This window comes from Ambystoma mexicanum, chromosome 10, assembly GCF_040938575.1.
Source record: "Ambystoma mexicanum isolate Mex_15411 chromosome 10, UKY_AmexF1_1, whole genome shotgun sequence".
Lineage (NCBI taxonomy): Eukaryota > Metazoa > Chordata > Amphibia > Caudata > Ambystomatidae > Ambystoma > Ambystoma mexicanum.
In genome coordinates, this window is record NC_090932.1 from 602070327 (window position 1) to 602088300 (window position 17974).

The 17974-nt window shown below is 47.9% G+C and overlaps 1 protein-coding gene across 9 annotated transcripts in view; it reads right to left on the reverse strand.

Annotated features, from left to right (window-relative positions):
• The window catches only part of LOC138491581 (putative serine protease K12H4.7), a 1111489-nt gene that overhangs the window by 308967 nt on the left and 784548 nt on the right, over positions 1-17974 (reverse strand). For 6 of the 9 annotated variants that reach the window (XM_069618163.1, XM_069618161.1, XM_069618160.1 and 3 more), the window contains one exon: positions 13154-13244. The exons of the other annotated variants lie outside the window; for them this stretch is intronic. In XM_069618163.1, coding sequence (XP_069474264.1) covers positions 13154-13244 — 91 coding nt within the window. The remainder of the gene's footprint in view (positions 1-13153; positions 13245-17974) is intronic. 9 annotated transcript variants of the gene reach the window in all.

A 17974-nucleotide genomic window follows, 5' to 3' on the forward strand; every position in this document is an offset into this window, starting at 1 on the left:
TAAGAGGGGGCTGGAAACACCACTACCATGTCGATCTCCTGAGTTCTCACGAACGAAGGAATACAGGAGCCAAGTATCCTGCAACCAAGAGGCTGGACCGAGGAATCGCTGGTGACCCGCTGAAGGAATCCTCCTTTGCACTGCTGTCGTCCTGTGAAACCCTTTCCTCCTTTGATCGAACCAGAAGGCCTGTACTGGTGCTTCGACCTTTGGAATAGCAGGAACAGCTATTCCCGGCGACTTCATCAACTCCTGCCAAGTAAGCCTTCGGAAGTGTCTCTGGGCCATCCAGTTGACTGACCAGCTTACAAGGGAGTCCTGCTCTGTAACCACCGCCAGGTTGTGTTGTATTTCGAGTCCTGGTCACTCTCCCACGCTTCGTACGCTTGGCGTCCCCAGGTCTGAAGGGAGGAGTGTACATTTGGCTCGAATACACACGGCCGCTCCGTTGTCCTGCTGCGGCAACAAAACTGTGCTGGTTTCGTCGATTGGGACGTCTTTTTGCTCTACACGACTACGAGGCGTTCCCTGCTCTTCTGAACCTGCCAGCTGCTGAAACTAACGTGGAGAAGCCGGGGTCTGCTTGCTTCGGGGACCGGTGAGTAGTTTAGCTAGGATCTGGTCGCCCTCCTGCAGTATCCCATTGCTTTTCCCTGCTGTGTAAAAACAGCACCCTTTTGGCCGTACTCGCGCTCTGCTTCTGCCCGCTGTGGAGGCTGCGCTTGAGTTGCGGAACCCGTTCTCCTTCTGCTGTGCACTAACCCGAACTGCCTGACTTCCTCCGAAGAGCTTCTCCTTTTGCCCGTTGGCACCGGCGTGGCAGGTACTTTGAGCACAAGGCTCCACTCTTCGCAGGGCTCGGACTTCCATCTAGTTAGGTGCCTCTGAAGGCGAACTGAGTCTAAAGCGTTATCGCACTGCCTGTTTTCCTTCCCTTTCAGGTGGACTACATATTTCGTGCTTTAAACGCTTGCGACTGTGTATTTGTATATATATTGTGTTGATATGGTATGTGTTGGTTTAATATTGTGATATTGTGATTTTCTCGCTACTGTCATTATTTTAAAGGCCTTAAAATAAATGTGTATCTATTTTTGATATAACAACTGTTTGGAGTAGTTTGTCAGCGCTCTTGCTTTGTGTGCTCACTGCGGGCTTTCAGTCACCCTCACCCCTCTTGAGACCTAGTCTTGACCGCCGCGATCGCTACCTTGATTGGTCTGGCTTGTCCAGAGGTTACCCTGTTCCAAGTAATTAGGTTGGCCTTCTGAACTTCTGCGCCACCAGGACAGAGTTCAGAAATCCGTCTTAACACTCGCCTAAAAACGAATAATCGAATCCAGGCTAAAAAAAAAAAAAGGACAGGCAAAACTGAATTGTGAGAAATCCATTGAACTTATAGACATCAGAGCAAACGCGACGAAGAGAGATATCCACAACGAACTGTGATAAGGAAGAAGGAGGACGTCGAGAAACATGCTGGGACCGGTTCCAGCCTCCTCCTGCACCACCACTGCTGAAAATGAGTCAGTCATAAAGACTATAAGTTTAAGAAAAACGCATGGTAAAACAAATTGTATGCTGACACTAACGATAATAATGTGCTTTATGAGCGTGGTAGTACCAATATCGACAGCCCTAATATTATGGTGGGTAGAAACAATACACCCATTAGAAATGTTTATACCAATAATTAATATATCCACTACTGAAAGCCTGGTTCAGGTGATCACTTATACCCTACCCCCAATGGAAGAAAAACACAGGGAAGTTTTTACGAATAACACCTTACTACTGATAATGAACATGACACATGCAATTCTGAAGAGAACAAACTGCTGGGTATGTGCCCATTTACCACAGCATGCTGGGAAAGGAATAGGGTGGTATGTGCAGCCATTACCATTAAGTTCTGCATGTAGTGCATCTTTAGGTGCAATGTTCTATGGGAAGTGGAATAAGAGTAATACGGGTCAATTAGACAGAACCAACATAAATGAGTTTGTGGAGATAATAATGTAGCCTGTGGGTTGTTCCATTTTCCATAAAGCACAAGTAATAGCCCCAGAGCCCACGAAGAAAAGCACACGAAAGATAACACGACAAAATAGACGAGATAGATTGTCCCCGCCAGAAAAACATCTGTAATGACGTTTCGTGTAAGAACAGAAGGGAACAAAGATGCGATTCCCCCATTTTACACAGTGAATTATAGCCCAAGAACTGTCCCTTTTGCCTAAAAAAGAAAGGATCTTTTTCAGTCGGAACATATACTGGTTGTATGAATACAGTGGTACTAAAATGGGAAATAGAACCAGTATACGTAGGTGATCCAGTTTATTTTATATGTGGAGAGAAAGCATACCCTTAGTTTCCCAGAAACTGGGGAGGTACATGTTATCTCGGGCTATTGTTCCCAGGAGTATTCCTCTTGGAAACAGCAGCCATGGCCAAATTATCCAGAACTAGAGTCAAAAGGACTGACGAAGGTGTTTTAATAGCAACTGATGTAGCGAAATCATTCATTCCATTTTTAGGACAGATAGTGAACGCCTATGATATAAGGCAACTGTCCAGAATCCTAAAGGATACAATAAACACAACAACAGATATATTATTTAATATGACGTTGGAAGAAAGAGGAATCAGGTTAATGACGCTGCAAAATAGAATGGCTCTCGATGTAATCCTGGTTGATCGTGGGGGAATTTGCAAAATAGTGGGATCAGCATGTTGCGTTTATGTCGATGACTATTCCCCCACGATCTTTGAAGCAATAAAGAAAATGCACGTTCTAAGCTCTGAACTCCCCACGGGAGAAGGGAGCTGGGAAATAGGATCTTGGTTTTGGGGAATACTATGATCTTGGGGATGCAAGCTGATCTCAATATTAGTAGTGGTGTTCGGAATATTCCCAACCGGTTGTTGTTGTATACATTGTTTACCCATAGTTTGTGCAGAGGTAACTGAGGGATGTACGGAAGGATGCATGCAAATGATAACAAAGAAAAAACAACCTCATGATCGGACTAGCCCAGACCCAAATGAGATGAGAGTAATGAAAGAGTTGATGGCAATAGATATTAATGAAGACAATGATGACCACGATAGCATGCGAGACTCAGACCTAAGTACTTCAGATTCATCATCACTAGAGGAGGTTTCAATAAATAGATGAGACGTTTGGCATACGGCCAAAGGAGGGTTTGTCAGTCTAGAAATCTAATTTGAGACCGCAAACGCATTTTGGTGGCCGTGGGCCAACCGTCTCATGCACGATACGACAGAATATAGGTTTTCGAGTTTTCCAATGAACGGCCATTTTGATGTAACAAGAATCGCCATTTTGTTTTCTAACCATTGCTCATTGCTTTCTGTTCCTATTGCTTCGCAGTATATTTTCCGCTTAGACTGCTCGACTGTGAAACATTGTTGTTGGTATATGAAAAGGACAAGGCTGAAACACAAACGTAGGTAGCGCCAGGAAGAATGCCCGGCTCCCTCCTTAATGTAGCCTTGAAGCAGAGCCGCAGGGCATTTAATCATTTCACAGCTGCCAGCCAGTCTCATTATATGGTAGAATATGTTAGAATAATACTGCTAAAGGCTTGAATTATGCTTTTCTAACGGCCCCCCTTTACTGAGCCCGCTAAGAGCATGTTGGCTCCCAGGACACGAATAGCACCTGATAGATAGCAAGGTCTGGAATGCAACTCCCTCTGTATGTAGTTCGCTTCCAAGAACAGAAGCGCCATGTTCTATTCAATAACCGAAAGATGCCTACGCACTCACAAATTGCAAATTGTTACTAGAATAGATGTTTGAAGGTGTCATAGTGGTCTGAAATGTCCATCATCACACCAAGTTCAAAGAAACCCAATGAAGAGGGGTGTTATACATGTCATAGCTGATTGTTTGATATGCATTTTGTATATATGTAACTGATGTACGTAATTCACTCTCTTGCATCCCTCAAGGTCTAGAGATGCACGTCGAGGGGCGTGAGACCGAGTTGGCCAACTGAGACTTTTGCTTTGCAATAAAACCCTAGCTTTGGGAATACAACCTTGTGCCTGGCGTCTCTATCGTGTGTGGTGACCCGCCTTGTTTCCATAGACGTCACGGTCCCCTAGGGGCCCCTTTCAGGATGGGGATGGAAGTTGGCCGCTTTATGAACTCCAGCATATGGCGCTGCTGGATGAGGGACCCATTCATCAGTGGGGATGCTTTTCCACTCCTGGATGAATTGCGAGAGTCTTCCTCTCTCTGGGGGCGGAAGTGGGAGGACAAGACCCTGGTTGGGTCAAGGCTGTTTCGATGGCTGGCCCCTGGCTTGTGAGCAGATGCGCCAGTGCTCATTACACCTGTACGACTGGGACTTGTTCCTGTATGGGTCCGATGTGGTGTAGGAAGGGTCTTGTAGAAAGGAGATTCATAGGAAGGCCGGTACTCCTGTGAAGTCCCGGTGAAACAAGACTTTCCAGAACAAAAGGACTGGTGTCTTTGTTGTAGGGTATCTAGGGAACAAGCTGTGTCCATATCCGTTTTCATGGCCTGCAGTGTTTCATCAACCTTCTTCCCAAACAGATTGAAGCAGTTGAAAGGCCTGTTGACCACCTTTCTCTAACCGGAAGTTGGTTGCTTTTAGCCAGCCTTGATGAGGTCAGCGTCATTCCCCAGGTGGTGAAAGATTGTGTCGGCTATGTCGACGGAGACGAAAAAGGCCTGGTCAGACGCTGCTTCACCTTTGTGGAGGATTGCCGAAGGGTCTGGCAACCGCAAGTGCAACTCAGAAACTAGAGCTTTCAGAGTTGCAAAGATGTCCAGAGAGAAGTCTCTAGGGGAAGGTGGTTGTGGGACCCAGCTTGGTGATGGGGTCTCTGACATGGAGGCCCTTGTATAGGTGCTGCCCTAGGAGGGGGCATATCCAATCTTGGGCTGGGAGGTACGAATTCCTCCTCTGGAGAGACAGTGAATGGGTTTTCCTATTGCAGCAAAGGTAGAGGGCGGTCTATCAAAGTACTAAAAGACTCTTTCTGGGTGGTTCCAAGAGCCAGGGGGTGAACTGTTCACAGAAGTGCTGTTAAAGCAGACTGTTGTACAGTTGGTGTCGACTGTGAAATCGAAGATTTCATAGCCATTGATGGTGAGGTTTAATAACCATCAATGGGGTTTTCATGGCCGTCGATGACAAGGTTTTTGTGACAGTTGATGGGGTGTGTGAGAAACCAGAAGGTGTCTCACTAGGTAGTCCATGTGAATCTCTCTCTCTTTCTCAGGTGGCCAGGGCACAGCCATTGCCTTTGGATCCAGACCCTGGGGGTGGACCAGTATGCAAGGATCACCTGGGTGAGGGGTCTTCAGGGCGTGGGAGGCCAGATGGTGAGACATGGTATCCCTCCTCTAACACCTTTACCCCATCCTAACAGGTAGGATATGTGGCAACCTTACCACCCCCCCTCACCATTTCCCTTCACAAACACTTTCACACGGACAGCCCGCTCTTGGAGAAAACAGACCCACACCCGAGCAGTGTACCTGACATGTCGCGCCACTATGTTCAGGCGAAGTCAAGCAATTACTGAAAATCACTCGCACTTGACTGCCATTAAACTTCCCCTCACGGATAAAAGGTGGAGCAAGAGAGCACACTCTGAGCAAGGCAAAGCAAATGAAGGAACAGCAGTTTCGAGTTGGCAGCCAAATGAGGGGAGAAAGATGGCAACACAAGAAGGGTTTGCAAGAAGGGAAATACCCTTGACCTTTTCGGCCGTTACTTTCAAGCCAGGAAACCAGACTGAAGAATCATGCATTGAGTGTCGGAGATACTGAAGGACCCCACGCGTAATAGACCAAGGCGGGGAGGAGCAGTAGCTCCCGTGGTATCATCCTTGGCTCCAAAGAAGCGCCAGAGAGATCAACACAGCCGATGCAAGACCGGTCTGTGTTGAAGTCAAGGTTGCAAGCGGCAACATTGTATAACGAGGGCTGGAACAAACATAGTTAAAACGCATTTCATGAAGGACGCAAGTAAAGCTAAACTGCTGATGAATGTTTGAACTTGAGAAGGAAAGATACAATACCGTTGACAGAGTCGTCCGGCACCGTGAATGTGCTCATTCGAAGGTCTCTGTAAGGTATCCCGCCAAGAAGTGGCAGAAATAAAGTAGAAGATTGATAAGAACATTGTATGAGGTGAATCAAAATGGTCCAGCGACGATTTAAGCTAAACCCATCGCACATTCGAAAGTCTTTGATTTTGATTAAAAAAAAAAAGAGTATCCGAGGTGGGCGCTAGAGGGCCAACCAAGATGGCGGTTCCTCTGCAGGCTCCCGAAATTAATCCTGAAAATATTATTCTCCAAAGGGTAACTTGATTGCACTCTGAAAAGTGTGCCTCCCACTGCCACAACACCCACCTGACACCGGCAGCGAGACCACGGGGTGCCCCCAGGGCCCAACTCAGCTGCAGCAGAGATCGGGGGGAAGAGGGCCTCGCCGGCGCAGGGAACCTGCGCCATCCCCCGAACACACTGCGCAGGAGAGGGGAACCAACCGCTGGTGCCCGCATCTGGAGGTCCCTGAACAACTGTTCGGACCGTGACTCTGCAGAGACCATCCAAACAGCAGCACCAGTGGGTTCAGGCACCAATAGTAATGACCTGTGACCCCCACACCGCATCAGGCGACAGCAGAGTGGGCCACACTATGCACAGGGCCAGGGGGCCTCTGGCAGCCACACAGGACAGACCCAATGACACCAGCATCAGAGACACTGCGCCTCCTAACGCAGACACAGCTCCCATCAGACCCAGTGAAGATCCGGAATAGCACAATTACAGACGGACGAGCCTTGTCTTCCCAACCAGTGACCCCGACGGGCACCTCCAGCAGGAGCTCATAAGCCACCTACATGCTTACCCCGACCGAGGAAAGAACAGCAGCAACGTGAGCGCCGAGAGTCTCCGGCGGCAACAGGCGAGAGGTGCAGCTGCTCCTGGCCCCAGCCCCTTCATCCCCCACCCACCGAAGGCAATTGAGACTAGGAGCCGGCCCCCCTCGCCACCTGGACCTACATAGGAAGCCTGAATAAGGCAATCTGCTACCGCACGTCACGGAACACTTCTACGTTTTTTTTTGCCATCACTGTTGGCACTACCACCCCCACAGCTCAACCAGTGCCAATTAGACAACCGTTGTACCCAGACCACTGTGCAAGACCAGCCTTTCACCACGAACTTCATCCCTTGGCCCTTTACGAACAACCTAGAATGGGAAAATCAGACAAATCCCAAAGGAAATTGAACTTCGAGCCAGGTGCTCCAACAAAAACTCCCAAATCTGGCAACTCCTCAGAATCCCAGGCATCAGAAACGGAACACGACGAAGAGCTGCCCCAGGCCATGGACACCAGGGAAATTCTCCTGGACTTGAAAGCCAAAATTGGCAACCCGAACAGCAAACTCAACGCTTTGTCATCGAAGGTCGACCAGTTACAACATCGCTAAGACAAACACGGAGACAGGATCGATTCAGTAGAACAGAGAGTCTCCGACCTCGATGACAACACATCCTCGCTGACAACCAGGTTAACAACAATGGAAAGCCAGATGAAGGCGGTCAACGCCAAGAACGAAGATCTGGAAGGGCGATCGCGATGCAATAATATAAGACTTGTTGGGGTAAGAGAGAGACAAATGGAAGAGTTTGTGCAAAACATGTGCAGAGAGTTATTTGGTGCCCAGGCGCTGTCGCAGATTTTCATAGTCGAGAGCCCACAGAGAGCCGACCAGCCGGCCTATTCCGGGAGCCACTCCACGCCCAATCATTGCCAGACTCCTCAACTTCAAAGATCGCAACACAATTCTACGTTTGGCCAGAGACAAAGGCGACTTTCAATTCAACTGCGATAACGTTCAATTCTACCCTGATTTCTCCCCGGCGGTCCAGGCCCTGAGAAGGTCCTTCACAGGAGTGAAACGTCGCCTGCAAAACAATCAAATGCTCTATTCTATGCTATTCTCGGCAAAGTTACGGATCCAACATGACGGGAAGGCCCAATTCTTTAACTCACCGGAAGAAGCGAACCGCTTTTTAGACTGGCTCGGCTGCAAGCCCTATGAAACCAATCCCAGACCACCCAGAAGAGAACGAGCTAGCAGGAACCCACCGTGACGCCACAACTAACACTTCCACCGCTAGCTCCTCATCACTTGATGACCCACTATGGAGAATTACACCAGATGATTTACAAAGGGAGCTCCTAACCTTGGATGGGCACTAGCGCCCCGAGCTCAGCACTGTTTATGAGGGGGGGTAGCGATGACGGGCAAGTTGGGGGTTGCCCGTGCTGGGGTGGGAAGGAGCAAAAAGTTCTGGGAATACGCCTATTACAGATCCACCCATCACCATCCAACTCCACAGTTACGCAAAGGACTTCACCCACAACGGTTTAATAACAAGACAGCAACATACAGTCAACACACCTGCCTTACAAGACTGGCGAACGACGTAAAAGAAGGCATACAATTCGGTCATGAGTACAAACATCTAGCGCTGCATTCAAGTTAGTCACTTGGAACATCACGGGAGGCAACCATCCCACTAAAGCACGGAAAATATCCCAATACCTCCGGAGACACAAAATTGATGTGGCCCTGATCCAGGAGACCCATCTCCTCCAAGCACAGAGAACAGCTGGGCCCAAGATTGGGGCTGCCACAGGTACTTTTCTTCGTATTCCTCCTATGCCAGAGGAGTAGCTATCCTAATAGACAAAAAGTCAAAGTTCAAGCTGATATCATCCAAAAAAGACACCAAAGGCAGAGCACTCCTAGTACGCGGGATCCTGGAGGGGATTGAAATTATCCTTGTGAACTCCTATGGTCTGAACACGGATGGGGCTAACAACTTCGATTGGGTCTTGACGCATCTGGTAGAAGCAGGAGCAGCCACGATCATCTGGGGAGGAGACCTGAATACATCGCTAGACCCCTCCAAAGACAAATCGCATGCCTCGAACGCCCCCCATTACCAAGGAGAGCCTTCAAATTGTTGAAATATGCAAAGCTTTCGACCTAGTAGACATTTGGCGGCTCAACCACTGGGAAACCCGGGAGTAGACCTTCCATTCTTGGGTTCACAACACAAGCTCGTGCCTCGACTATATATTGGTATATAAACATAGTCGCTTTCAATGGGGCCCCTGCCCGATCCTCCCAAGAACTCGCTCTGATCACTCTGCAGTGGTCCTTTAGTGCATTCCTGTGGACTCCAGTGGGGCGAGACCTCATTGGAGATTCAAGCCAGGATCCCTATAAAACCAAGCATTTGCAGATGAACTTCGCGACGAGATTGAATCCTTCCTCGCAATTAACAGTGCCCTATGGGAAACATTGAAATGTTATGTCAGAGGGGTGTGTGTGGCAAAGGAGAATGGAATCCTGAAACTAATAAGAAAAGAACTTGCCACCTGCGAGACTCAACTAAAAGAACTTGAACATGCATGCACCAACTCAAATGACCCACCACTCCCTCGCATCCCTCAAAACGGAGCTAGACCCATTCAGGGCTACAGCAGAGCAGAGAGTGAATCCAAATTTCTTACATGCAGCCACTGCATCTGCCAATACAGAAAAGGCCAAAAACCCATAACCCTCCTTGCATGACTACTAACAGCGGACAGGAAACCTATACTAGTTGAACAGATTTGCGATCCCTGAGGTAGGCCTTCAATTCCGTCGAGTGGCCTATCTCTTCGCGGTTCTGAAACAAATGGGCCTAGGTAACTATTTTCTTAAACTGATCTCCCTCCTCTACAGTCAACCTCGTTCACACATCATTCTAGGGAAAACAAAATCATCAAGTATAGAATTACAGAGAGGGTACAGACAAGGCTGCCCCCTGTCAGCCCTCCTATTTGCCCTAGTAATGGAGCCTCTGACCTCGGGCCCCAGCTCCAGACAACTAGACAGAGGCCTCTCTCTCGGACCCCATAAGTTAATCATCTTCCTATATGCGGAGGATGTACCCCTCTTCATTTGCGACCCGATCGTGAACCTAAACCCGGTCATGCCAGAAGTAGTCAAGATTGGCACTCTCTCTGGCCTGAAAATAAATCACACTAAAATCAGTTATTTTTCCCCAAACCCCGGATACCAGGGTGTTCGCTGATGACTACGGGTTCAGCTGGGAACTGTCGAAAGTTAGATACCTGGGAAACCTGATGTCCAGGGCTCACAAGACATTTTTCAGGATAACTATAAAAAAAGTAACCGAGTCACTGCGAGACAAAATAAACAGATGGAAAACCCTCCCACTCACGCTATGGTGATCTTGCCCAAACTTCTTTACTTATTCACAAACATTCCCCTCCTATTACCACAAAACTTTCATCTCTGAATACGTAGTCTAATCCTTGAATTACTATGGGTGGGAAAACCATCAAGAGTAGCGTACACAACACTCATTCAACCAGTGACTAGACCTAGAGCGATACTACTGGGCCGCTCAAGCCCAATTCCTTGGCCATTGGTACACTACACATTTCATCAGGCCCCATGTCCAAATCGAGCAAGCCCTTGCAGCCCCAACTTATTAAGGGCAGCTATAATACGCCATTTACAGGTACCACAGACGATGGTAAATGTAGTCCTGTCCACATATGTCATATGGAAGAAAATAGCACAAAAATATAATGTTCAAGTCAGTTTCTCCCCTCTCATTCCAGCTAGGTTCATCCCCGACAACAAACTACAGGTCAACAATCTGGGATACCACTTTGTTGAAGGGACCTTCCTGACTCCCCAACTCGCATGTGATCGAGGAGGTGACACTGCCCTGGACACATTTGTATATTTCCGTCTCTGCCATGCACTGCAAGCACTCTTTCCCACGTTTCCACAACAGCCACCTACATGGCAACTATTAGATGGGGTGATCCAATCACAAGGTATGGGCAGGCTAGTCTCCGTGATCTATAAATCTCTCCTGACGGATACATCTCCCATTATAACAGCTCGGAAAACGAGTTGGGAAAAATCCCTGAAAACCACAATCTTAGATGAAAACTGGACTTACATACTAGGTCAAACCCAGAAAGTATCCCTGAACACTCGATACAAACAAATCCACTTCAACTATCTACATCAGGTATACCATACCCCAGCGAAACTCCAAGCACAACGTCCAACAATATCAGCAGCATGTAGCCGCTGCAACGACCCAGCAGCAGACTTCATCCACCTCGCCTAGACATGCCCATCCATTAACTGATTTTGGAACCTAGTACTCCAAAAAACGTCGGCGATAACAGGCACACCAATAGAAGCAGACCCCATCATAACACTACTTGGCCTAACTAAACCCCTACCGGCCTCAATACGGAAACTAGCAGGGCTGTTGCTGGTATTGGCAGGCAGAAGGGTCGCTATGGCATGGGGGCGCGGATGCCCACCCTTCTTGCAACAATGGCTAAAAGACAGACTTCTGCCAAGACACCAAAACAGACTTCATCTCTGCCTCTCCATGCACGACCCCCAGACATTTGGAACCCCTACATCTCATACCTATTGTCTACCTCGGACGCAGTCTCCTCACAAACTCAACTCCATAAGCCGCGACAAACTGACAATCTCCAATTGAAGGCGGCCGGCACCATTGTTGACTAGTGACTTCACGAACCTGCTGTTACAAATATGCTGGAGGATGGGTGGGGGAAACTCAGGATTTTATGGCGTAATTTGTTTAAGTTTGTCCTGTTCAATGTATTTCGAAAAACACAAAAATAAAGTTTTTTAAAAAAGTATCCGAGCCCGAATGAGGGAGACCCATGGTCCGAGCCCAAGCGAGGGAGAGCAAGTGTAAACATTATGGTAAAAAAGGGTGTCCAAATCTGAAGGAGGCAGACCCATGATAAAAACTGGAAGCGAGAACTTGTGCATGTGAAGATCCTGATAGGAATGGAACTTTGATATTGGTTTGTTATTACAAGCCCTCTGCAGTAAGAGACTTATTGGAAAAGAGGCTTTGGCAGAAGGCCCCGATATCTATGCTTTGAACCGTATCCTCGTGGCAGAGAAGCCAGAGTGTGTGCCAAGCTCGAACGTGCCATCTTGCCCCGTGCTGAAAATGTGGGGAAGGGAAGCCAACTGCTCAACCGTCCAGACATATTTTCTTGAACACTTTTCTTTTTGCATACACTATTGTCCCACACCCTTTTGTATTTAGAAGTAAGGATTTGCAATAGGTTTATTAGTAAAGGCCCTTTTTCATTTTGACAGAGACTAGCCTACTAGGATTGCGTTATTATTTGATGGTCGTAGCTTGCTCCCATCCTTAGATTTAGGTTAGATAGGCGTTCAACCAACACACTGAAGTTCAATAAACACCCTTGAACTGTGATCACTTGCGTCTGTCATCACTGTTTGATACCATGCCTTCCTTTCAGGTGTAGGCCTTAATCGTTGTGGATAGGGTTACCATCGCCTACAAGGATGTTGATGATCTCTGTCGCTGATAATGTAATTGGCCCTTTATACTTAGATGACTAAGAGGATGGCCTACCCTGGATGGAAGGCAAGGACGGTCTTGGGGATTTCTCAGACGTCTTTGATGGCGTTGTCGTAGTATCTGACGGAGGCCCTGTAGAGGATGCTTTATGCGCCTACTACATGTTCCTCAATGACTCCTCATGCAATCTAGACCTCTTACTAGAGGTGGTTCGCTGGGTAGTTCTACCCTGTCTAAGCGAAGCATGACTCCATACAGAAGCCGAGTCAGAGGCCACCCGACTGCTGAGTCAGAGGCCGCCCGGTGTCATCGAGCCATGCTACTAACCATCGGTGATGGTCTCTCAGAGGCTTATTTGAGAACGACTGAGATTTCACAATTTTAGATAAAATGACGTGGATGAAGTTTCTATTTAAATTTAAACTGCTCTATGTTACCGAGGATTCCCAGCCGAACGACAGGGAATATTCACAGCATGTGAATCTATGAAAGATGCAATGCTGGAGAAATCCTGGTTTCTCTTAACTTTAACAAATGCGCAGTTAGTAAACAAGGACAACCTTTAATTGTAATTTTTCTGATAAAATATTTATATGGTATTAAATGAAGTTCGATGTTACTCATTACATAGTAGTTACTTTACCTCAAAGGGAAACCAGAGAAAGGCTGCTTGGCTGAATCTGTGCTCTGGAAGAAACCGAATTCTGTACACGTCTGATAAACCCACTGTCTACCTGTAAAGAAGGTAACCAAATGTTACCCACAGGGGCCTTCGATTCATTCATTTTTGTTCAGAAATAACATTTCTAATATGATTATAAATCACACAAAGATACAATTCCAGTATGCTACAATCCATTAAAACACAAAAACTTGCATTCAGGTACTATTTAACAAAACATCATGAATATATATATTTTTTAACGAATTAATCTGCACCATTAAAATAGTTCGTTCTGAGGTAGGTGCCAAGCACATTCCAGAAAGTTTCATACGACCCAAAATAGGCCAGAAGTAGAACCTTCTACAAAAACACCAGGGCATGGAATGAATTTAAGACCCAATTTGGAGTAATCAATTGAAAGATACATTTCTCCCTAGCTTTCGGATACAGAGGGCATTCCAGCATAACATGTTTTTCACTTTATTCCAAATGGGGACAGTGTAAAGACCCATTTGATGTCTTGCAAGACCATGTTGATGTATTAACTGCCAGTGGAAAGATGTTCAGTCTAAACTTTGGAAAGAACATCCTCTTACTTGGGAGAACTAACCATTTAAGGTATTGTTCACCGCCCCCCATACCCCCCAACAATTGATCAATGGTAGTTCTATCAAAGGGTGGATCCTGCCTTACCTTACAAAAAATGGGCGATGAACCGTTCATTAATTTGTCTTGGCTGACACTTTACCTAAATTCTGCAACGTGTAAGGCATGGGTTCATAAACATTTAATAGTGTGAGGTATTGTTTAATATGCTCCAACCATTCCACCTAGTGCCGAAAGTGGGATCGACTAATTACCACAGCAATTTATTTAATTTCAGAGATTCTACTGAATTCAGCTGGAACCAGAAAAAAGAAGGCATATTCTAGAGGACAGATACCTAATTTGAGGTAAAACTGGATTGTGTGTTAACTTTTTGAATGGAGCAATCACCTTTTCAAAAAGCTCCTGTCTTCATTATCCAAGTGGCTGAAGGAGGCCTGGCCCCACAGTTCAGCTCTGTATAAAAGATCTGCAAAGGCTTGGGGCCTATACATTTCTTTTGCAGGTAACATTGTATTGCCCCCACATGTGTCACCCCCACAGGCTGTTTATTTACAACATGATTGAGGTTGAAATGTTCCTTCCGAGAATCATTGGCAGAAAGTCTTAATGATCATGACTACTTCCGGATCGCCACAAGAGGGCTGCCTCTTCCTAAACCTCTGTAATGACCGCCTGTAAACTTCGAGATGTGATCCGTAAACTGGGACCTTTACCCTGTGCAAAAGTGGGAGTCAATGCCAGTAGGACTCGTACGCCCACAGTGAAAGTTTGAAGTGGATTGGAGTCCTGGTTCTGTAGATATGTGCCATGCCGCATGGAGCGACAGGAGGCCTAGGCCGGGATGGGTAGCACTGCTGGGGCGTCTGGGGAGAGAGACTGCGCTGCCGGGCCTACGGCAGTGTAACTGCCTGGTGCAGGGTCCCTAATGGGGATGCGACTTAGCTGGTTATCACGCCATCCATACGAGGGTAAAGAAGACCGCTTCCTTAATCAACGAAAACCAGCAGATAAAATAAACAGAAGGAAAAATAATTTCCTTTGCAATTGACACAAAGTGAACCAAAAGAGGCATTTTATGTTATGTTAGCAATGCAAATGATCCGTTATTCCCTCCTGAGGATCTTCATGGAAATTAAAGACAGTGAAACACGTGTAGAGGGCATTGAACTGTAAATAAATACAAAACAAAGGATAAACACATTGGTTCATACCTTTCATGTTTTCATTTTTTCCAATCAAGATCGCTGAGAGCGTATCACATAAGGTTTTCGTCTTTTTTCTTTTAAAAAAGACAATGGGCCAACGTGGCAGCTTCGGATCGCGGTGATTCCGTGACGGCGGTAATAAAGTTTCTGTGTCCGCAAGGTTGCGGAAAGACCGTCCGATTACGTGCTGCCGGTCGCGCCCACCACACGGATGCGGAAACGTTGTTACCGCCGTCACGGAAAAAACCACGGAAATGGACATAGCGCTGCCACAAGTAGCCCAAAACCTGTGTCCTCCTCCGTCGCCACGGAAACAGAACCGGAAATACCATGATCGCCAAAAACCGGAAACAGAGAGGCGGCCATCATATAAAGCACAATCCATTGCCATCCAGAGTCAGCACAAGCACAATCCATACTGTGAGAAGGCAAAAGGGACCACCAGCATGTCTGCCAGGATTCCAGCGCAGAGGCAGCGCAAACAGCGCTTCAGTGAGACGGAGCTAACTGTGCTCGTGGAGCACATAGTGGAGCATGCAGAGATGCTGTTCAGTGCCGATCAACGGCGTGCCACACAGGAGCGGAGGAAGGAAGTGTGGGCAGAAGCAGCACGTAAGTGCACCGCTGTGGGCGTGACAGTGAAGAGCGTCAAGGACTGCCACAAGCGGTGGGACGACCTCAGGCTGAGGGTTCGTAACCTCATCTCCACACACCACCAACGCAGCAGTGGGACAGGTGGAGGACCCCCTTCCCCACTGAGGCTGCAAGCATGGGAGGAGCGTTGCAGCAGTGTCCTCCACCTTGAGGGCATTCATGGGATCGGGGAGGCTGAGGCAGGAGTGAGCCCACCTGCAGATGCTGGTAAGTGGTCAAACATGAATGCCATAAAAGAATATGTTGATGGCATTACAGTGCCAAAGGACCCATTAATAACTCCCCCTCAGGCAGTGCATGACTGGCCCAAAGGACCCATCAAGATCCGTATGGCACCCAATATCAGAACAATGCATACCCCAAGCAATCAAATGCATGTAACAAACACCATACAATGACCAACTTGTATGATGCATGTGATGCACCCATCAGCCACCACCACAACACTAATTGCATGTCCTCTGTGTCCCCACAGCCGTATCCAGTGACAGTGACACTGCACAACAGGCCAGGCAATCAGCACCGGCACGTGCCCAAGCCACCGCCCCCACACAAGAAGATGCTGCCAGCAGTTCGGCATCTCAGCCCCCACTACCAACTGCAACAGATGTGCCGGCCACCACCACCGACATCCCCACCGTCTCCACGCTGCCTGAGGCAAGACAGGTGCCACGGGAACCCACCATTCCCACCCAAACCAACACAGAAGGCAGCTGCACTGCAGAGGAGGCGGCCTGTAGTGACAACAGTGCCCCGGTAGAGCACTCCGATACTGGGCCAAAGGGGGCGACGCCCACATTTGATGACCTGGGTTCCTTCCATCAGCTGGAGTTTAGCCCCACTTCACTCAGAAGTCCCATGAGGTCACCCACCCCATCCATGGCAGAGCTGAATTCCCGAATGCAGCGGATGGAGGAGCAGCAGGCAATCCTCACACAGCTGGTGGAGAGGCAGCTTGAAGAATCTAGGCTGCAGAGGGAGTGCTATAGCACGTCAGTGCGTCGCCTCTCAAGGTCTATTGGACGCTTTGCGAGCACAATAGTCACCCTGGCACGCCATGTGCATGAGGGTAACGACAACACCTCCAGGCTCATTGAGGCCATGTTGATTGGGCAACAGCCAAATCTTGCACGGATGCCATCCATACCGGATTCTGTGCCATCAAATACCACCACCCCATCAAGCTCCACTACTGCCAGTCCAAGGAGGCGCTCAAGTCGGCTAACGGGGCTCTCAGGCAAGGATGCACGGCACAGAAGCGCACACGGAAGTGATGATATGTGTGTGGGGCACTGCAGGACACACGTGGACTTGAAGGGTGTGAGGGGTGGGTACGTTTGGGTGGTGGGGGAGGTTGTTTTGGGTGTTTGAACATTGGGGCCTGGGTGGGGGTGGGTACGTTTGGGTGGTGGGTGGGCTCGGGTGAACAGCTTCCCTAACCATTTCACCTCCTTCCCTGTTGTGAATTCATCAATATATCATCATTTGAAAGCAAAACATACATGTGTGGACATCTATCATTTCATTTGCAGTACAACTAATCATTTATTGTCATCACTCTATGCATTGCTGTGAATGTGCTGTGTCTCAAAAGTAAATGCGAATCAGCTCATCCCGTGCTCTTTGGCCATCAAGTGCACCCACAGGGGGAGGTGGTGCCATCCCATCCCCATCCCCATCTCCATCCCCATCTTCTTCATCTGCGTCTGGGGGCATTGGGATGTTCCTGCGCAGGCACAGATTGTGCAGCATGGTACATACGAGCGTGATTTTACCCGTCTTCACTGGGCTGTACAGCAGTGATCCCCCAGATCTGCTCAGACAGCGGAAACGGGCCTTCAGCAGTCCGAATGTCCTCTCAATCATTCCACGTGTGCGGACATGTGCCCTATTGTATGCCTGTTCCTTGGTCTCCGTACAGGTGTCATCAGCCATGGCGTGAGTGCATATCCAGCATCACCTACATGGGATGAAGATGGGGGGGACATGTCAGTGTTTGTGGTATCATGTCTTAATCTGATGTGGTGCTATCTTGTATCATTGTTCATTCATGCATATGTGCCATGCAGTGGTTTGAAGTGTTCATTGGGCATCACAGTGGATGTCCCCAATTGGATATTGGCCTACACATTTATGTGCATGTGTACTGTGCCCTGCAGGTGACATTGAATTGTGAGTTTGTCATAGTGCAGTGATGTGCACACATGGCAGAGTGATTCCACTGTACTGAAGTAGTCAATGCACAACGTCTCATTTACAGGCATCTCGTGCATTGGGAGGGCAGTGTTCCATTTGTGGGTGGGTGTCTGCAGTGGCACAAGGTGTATGGGAC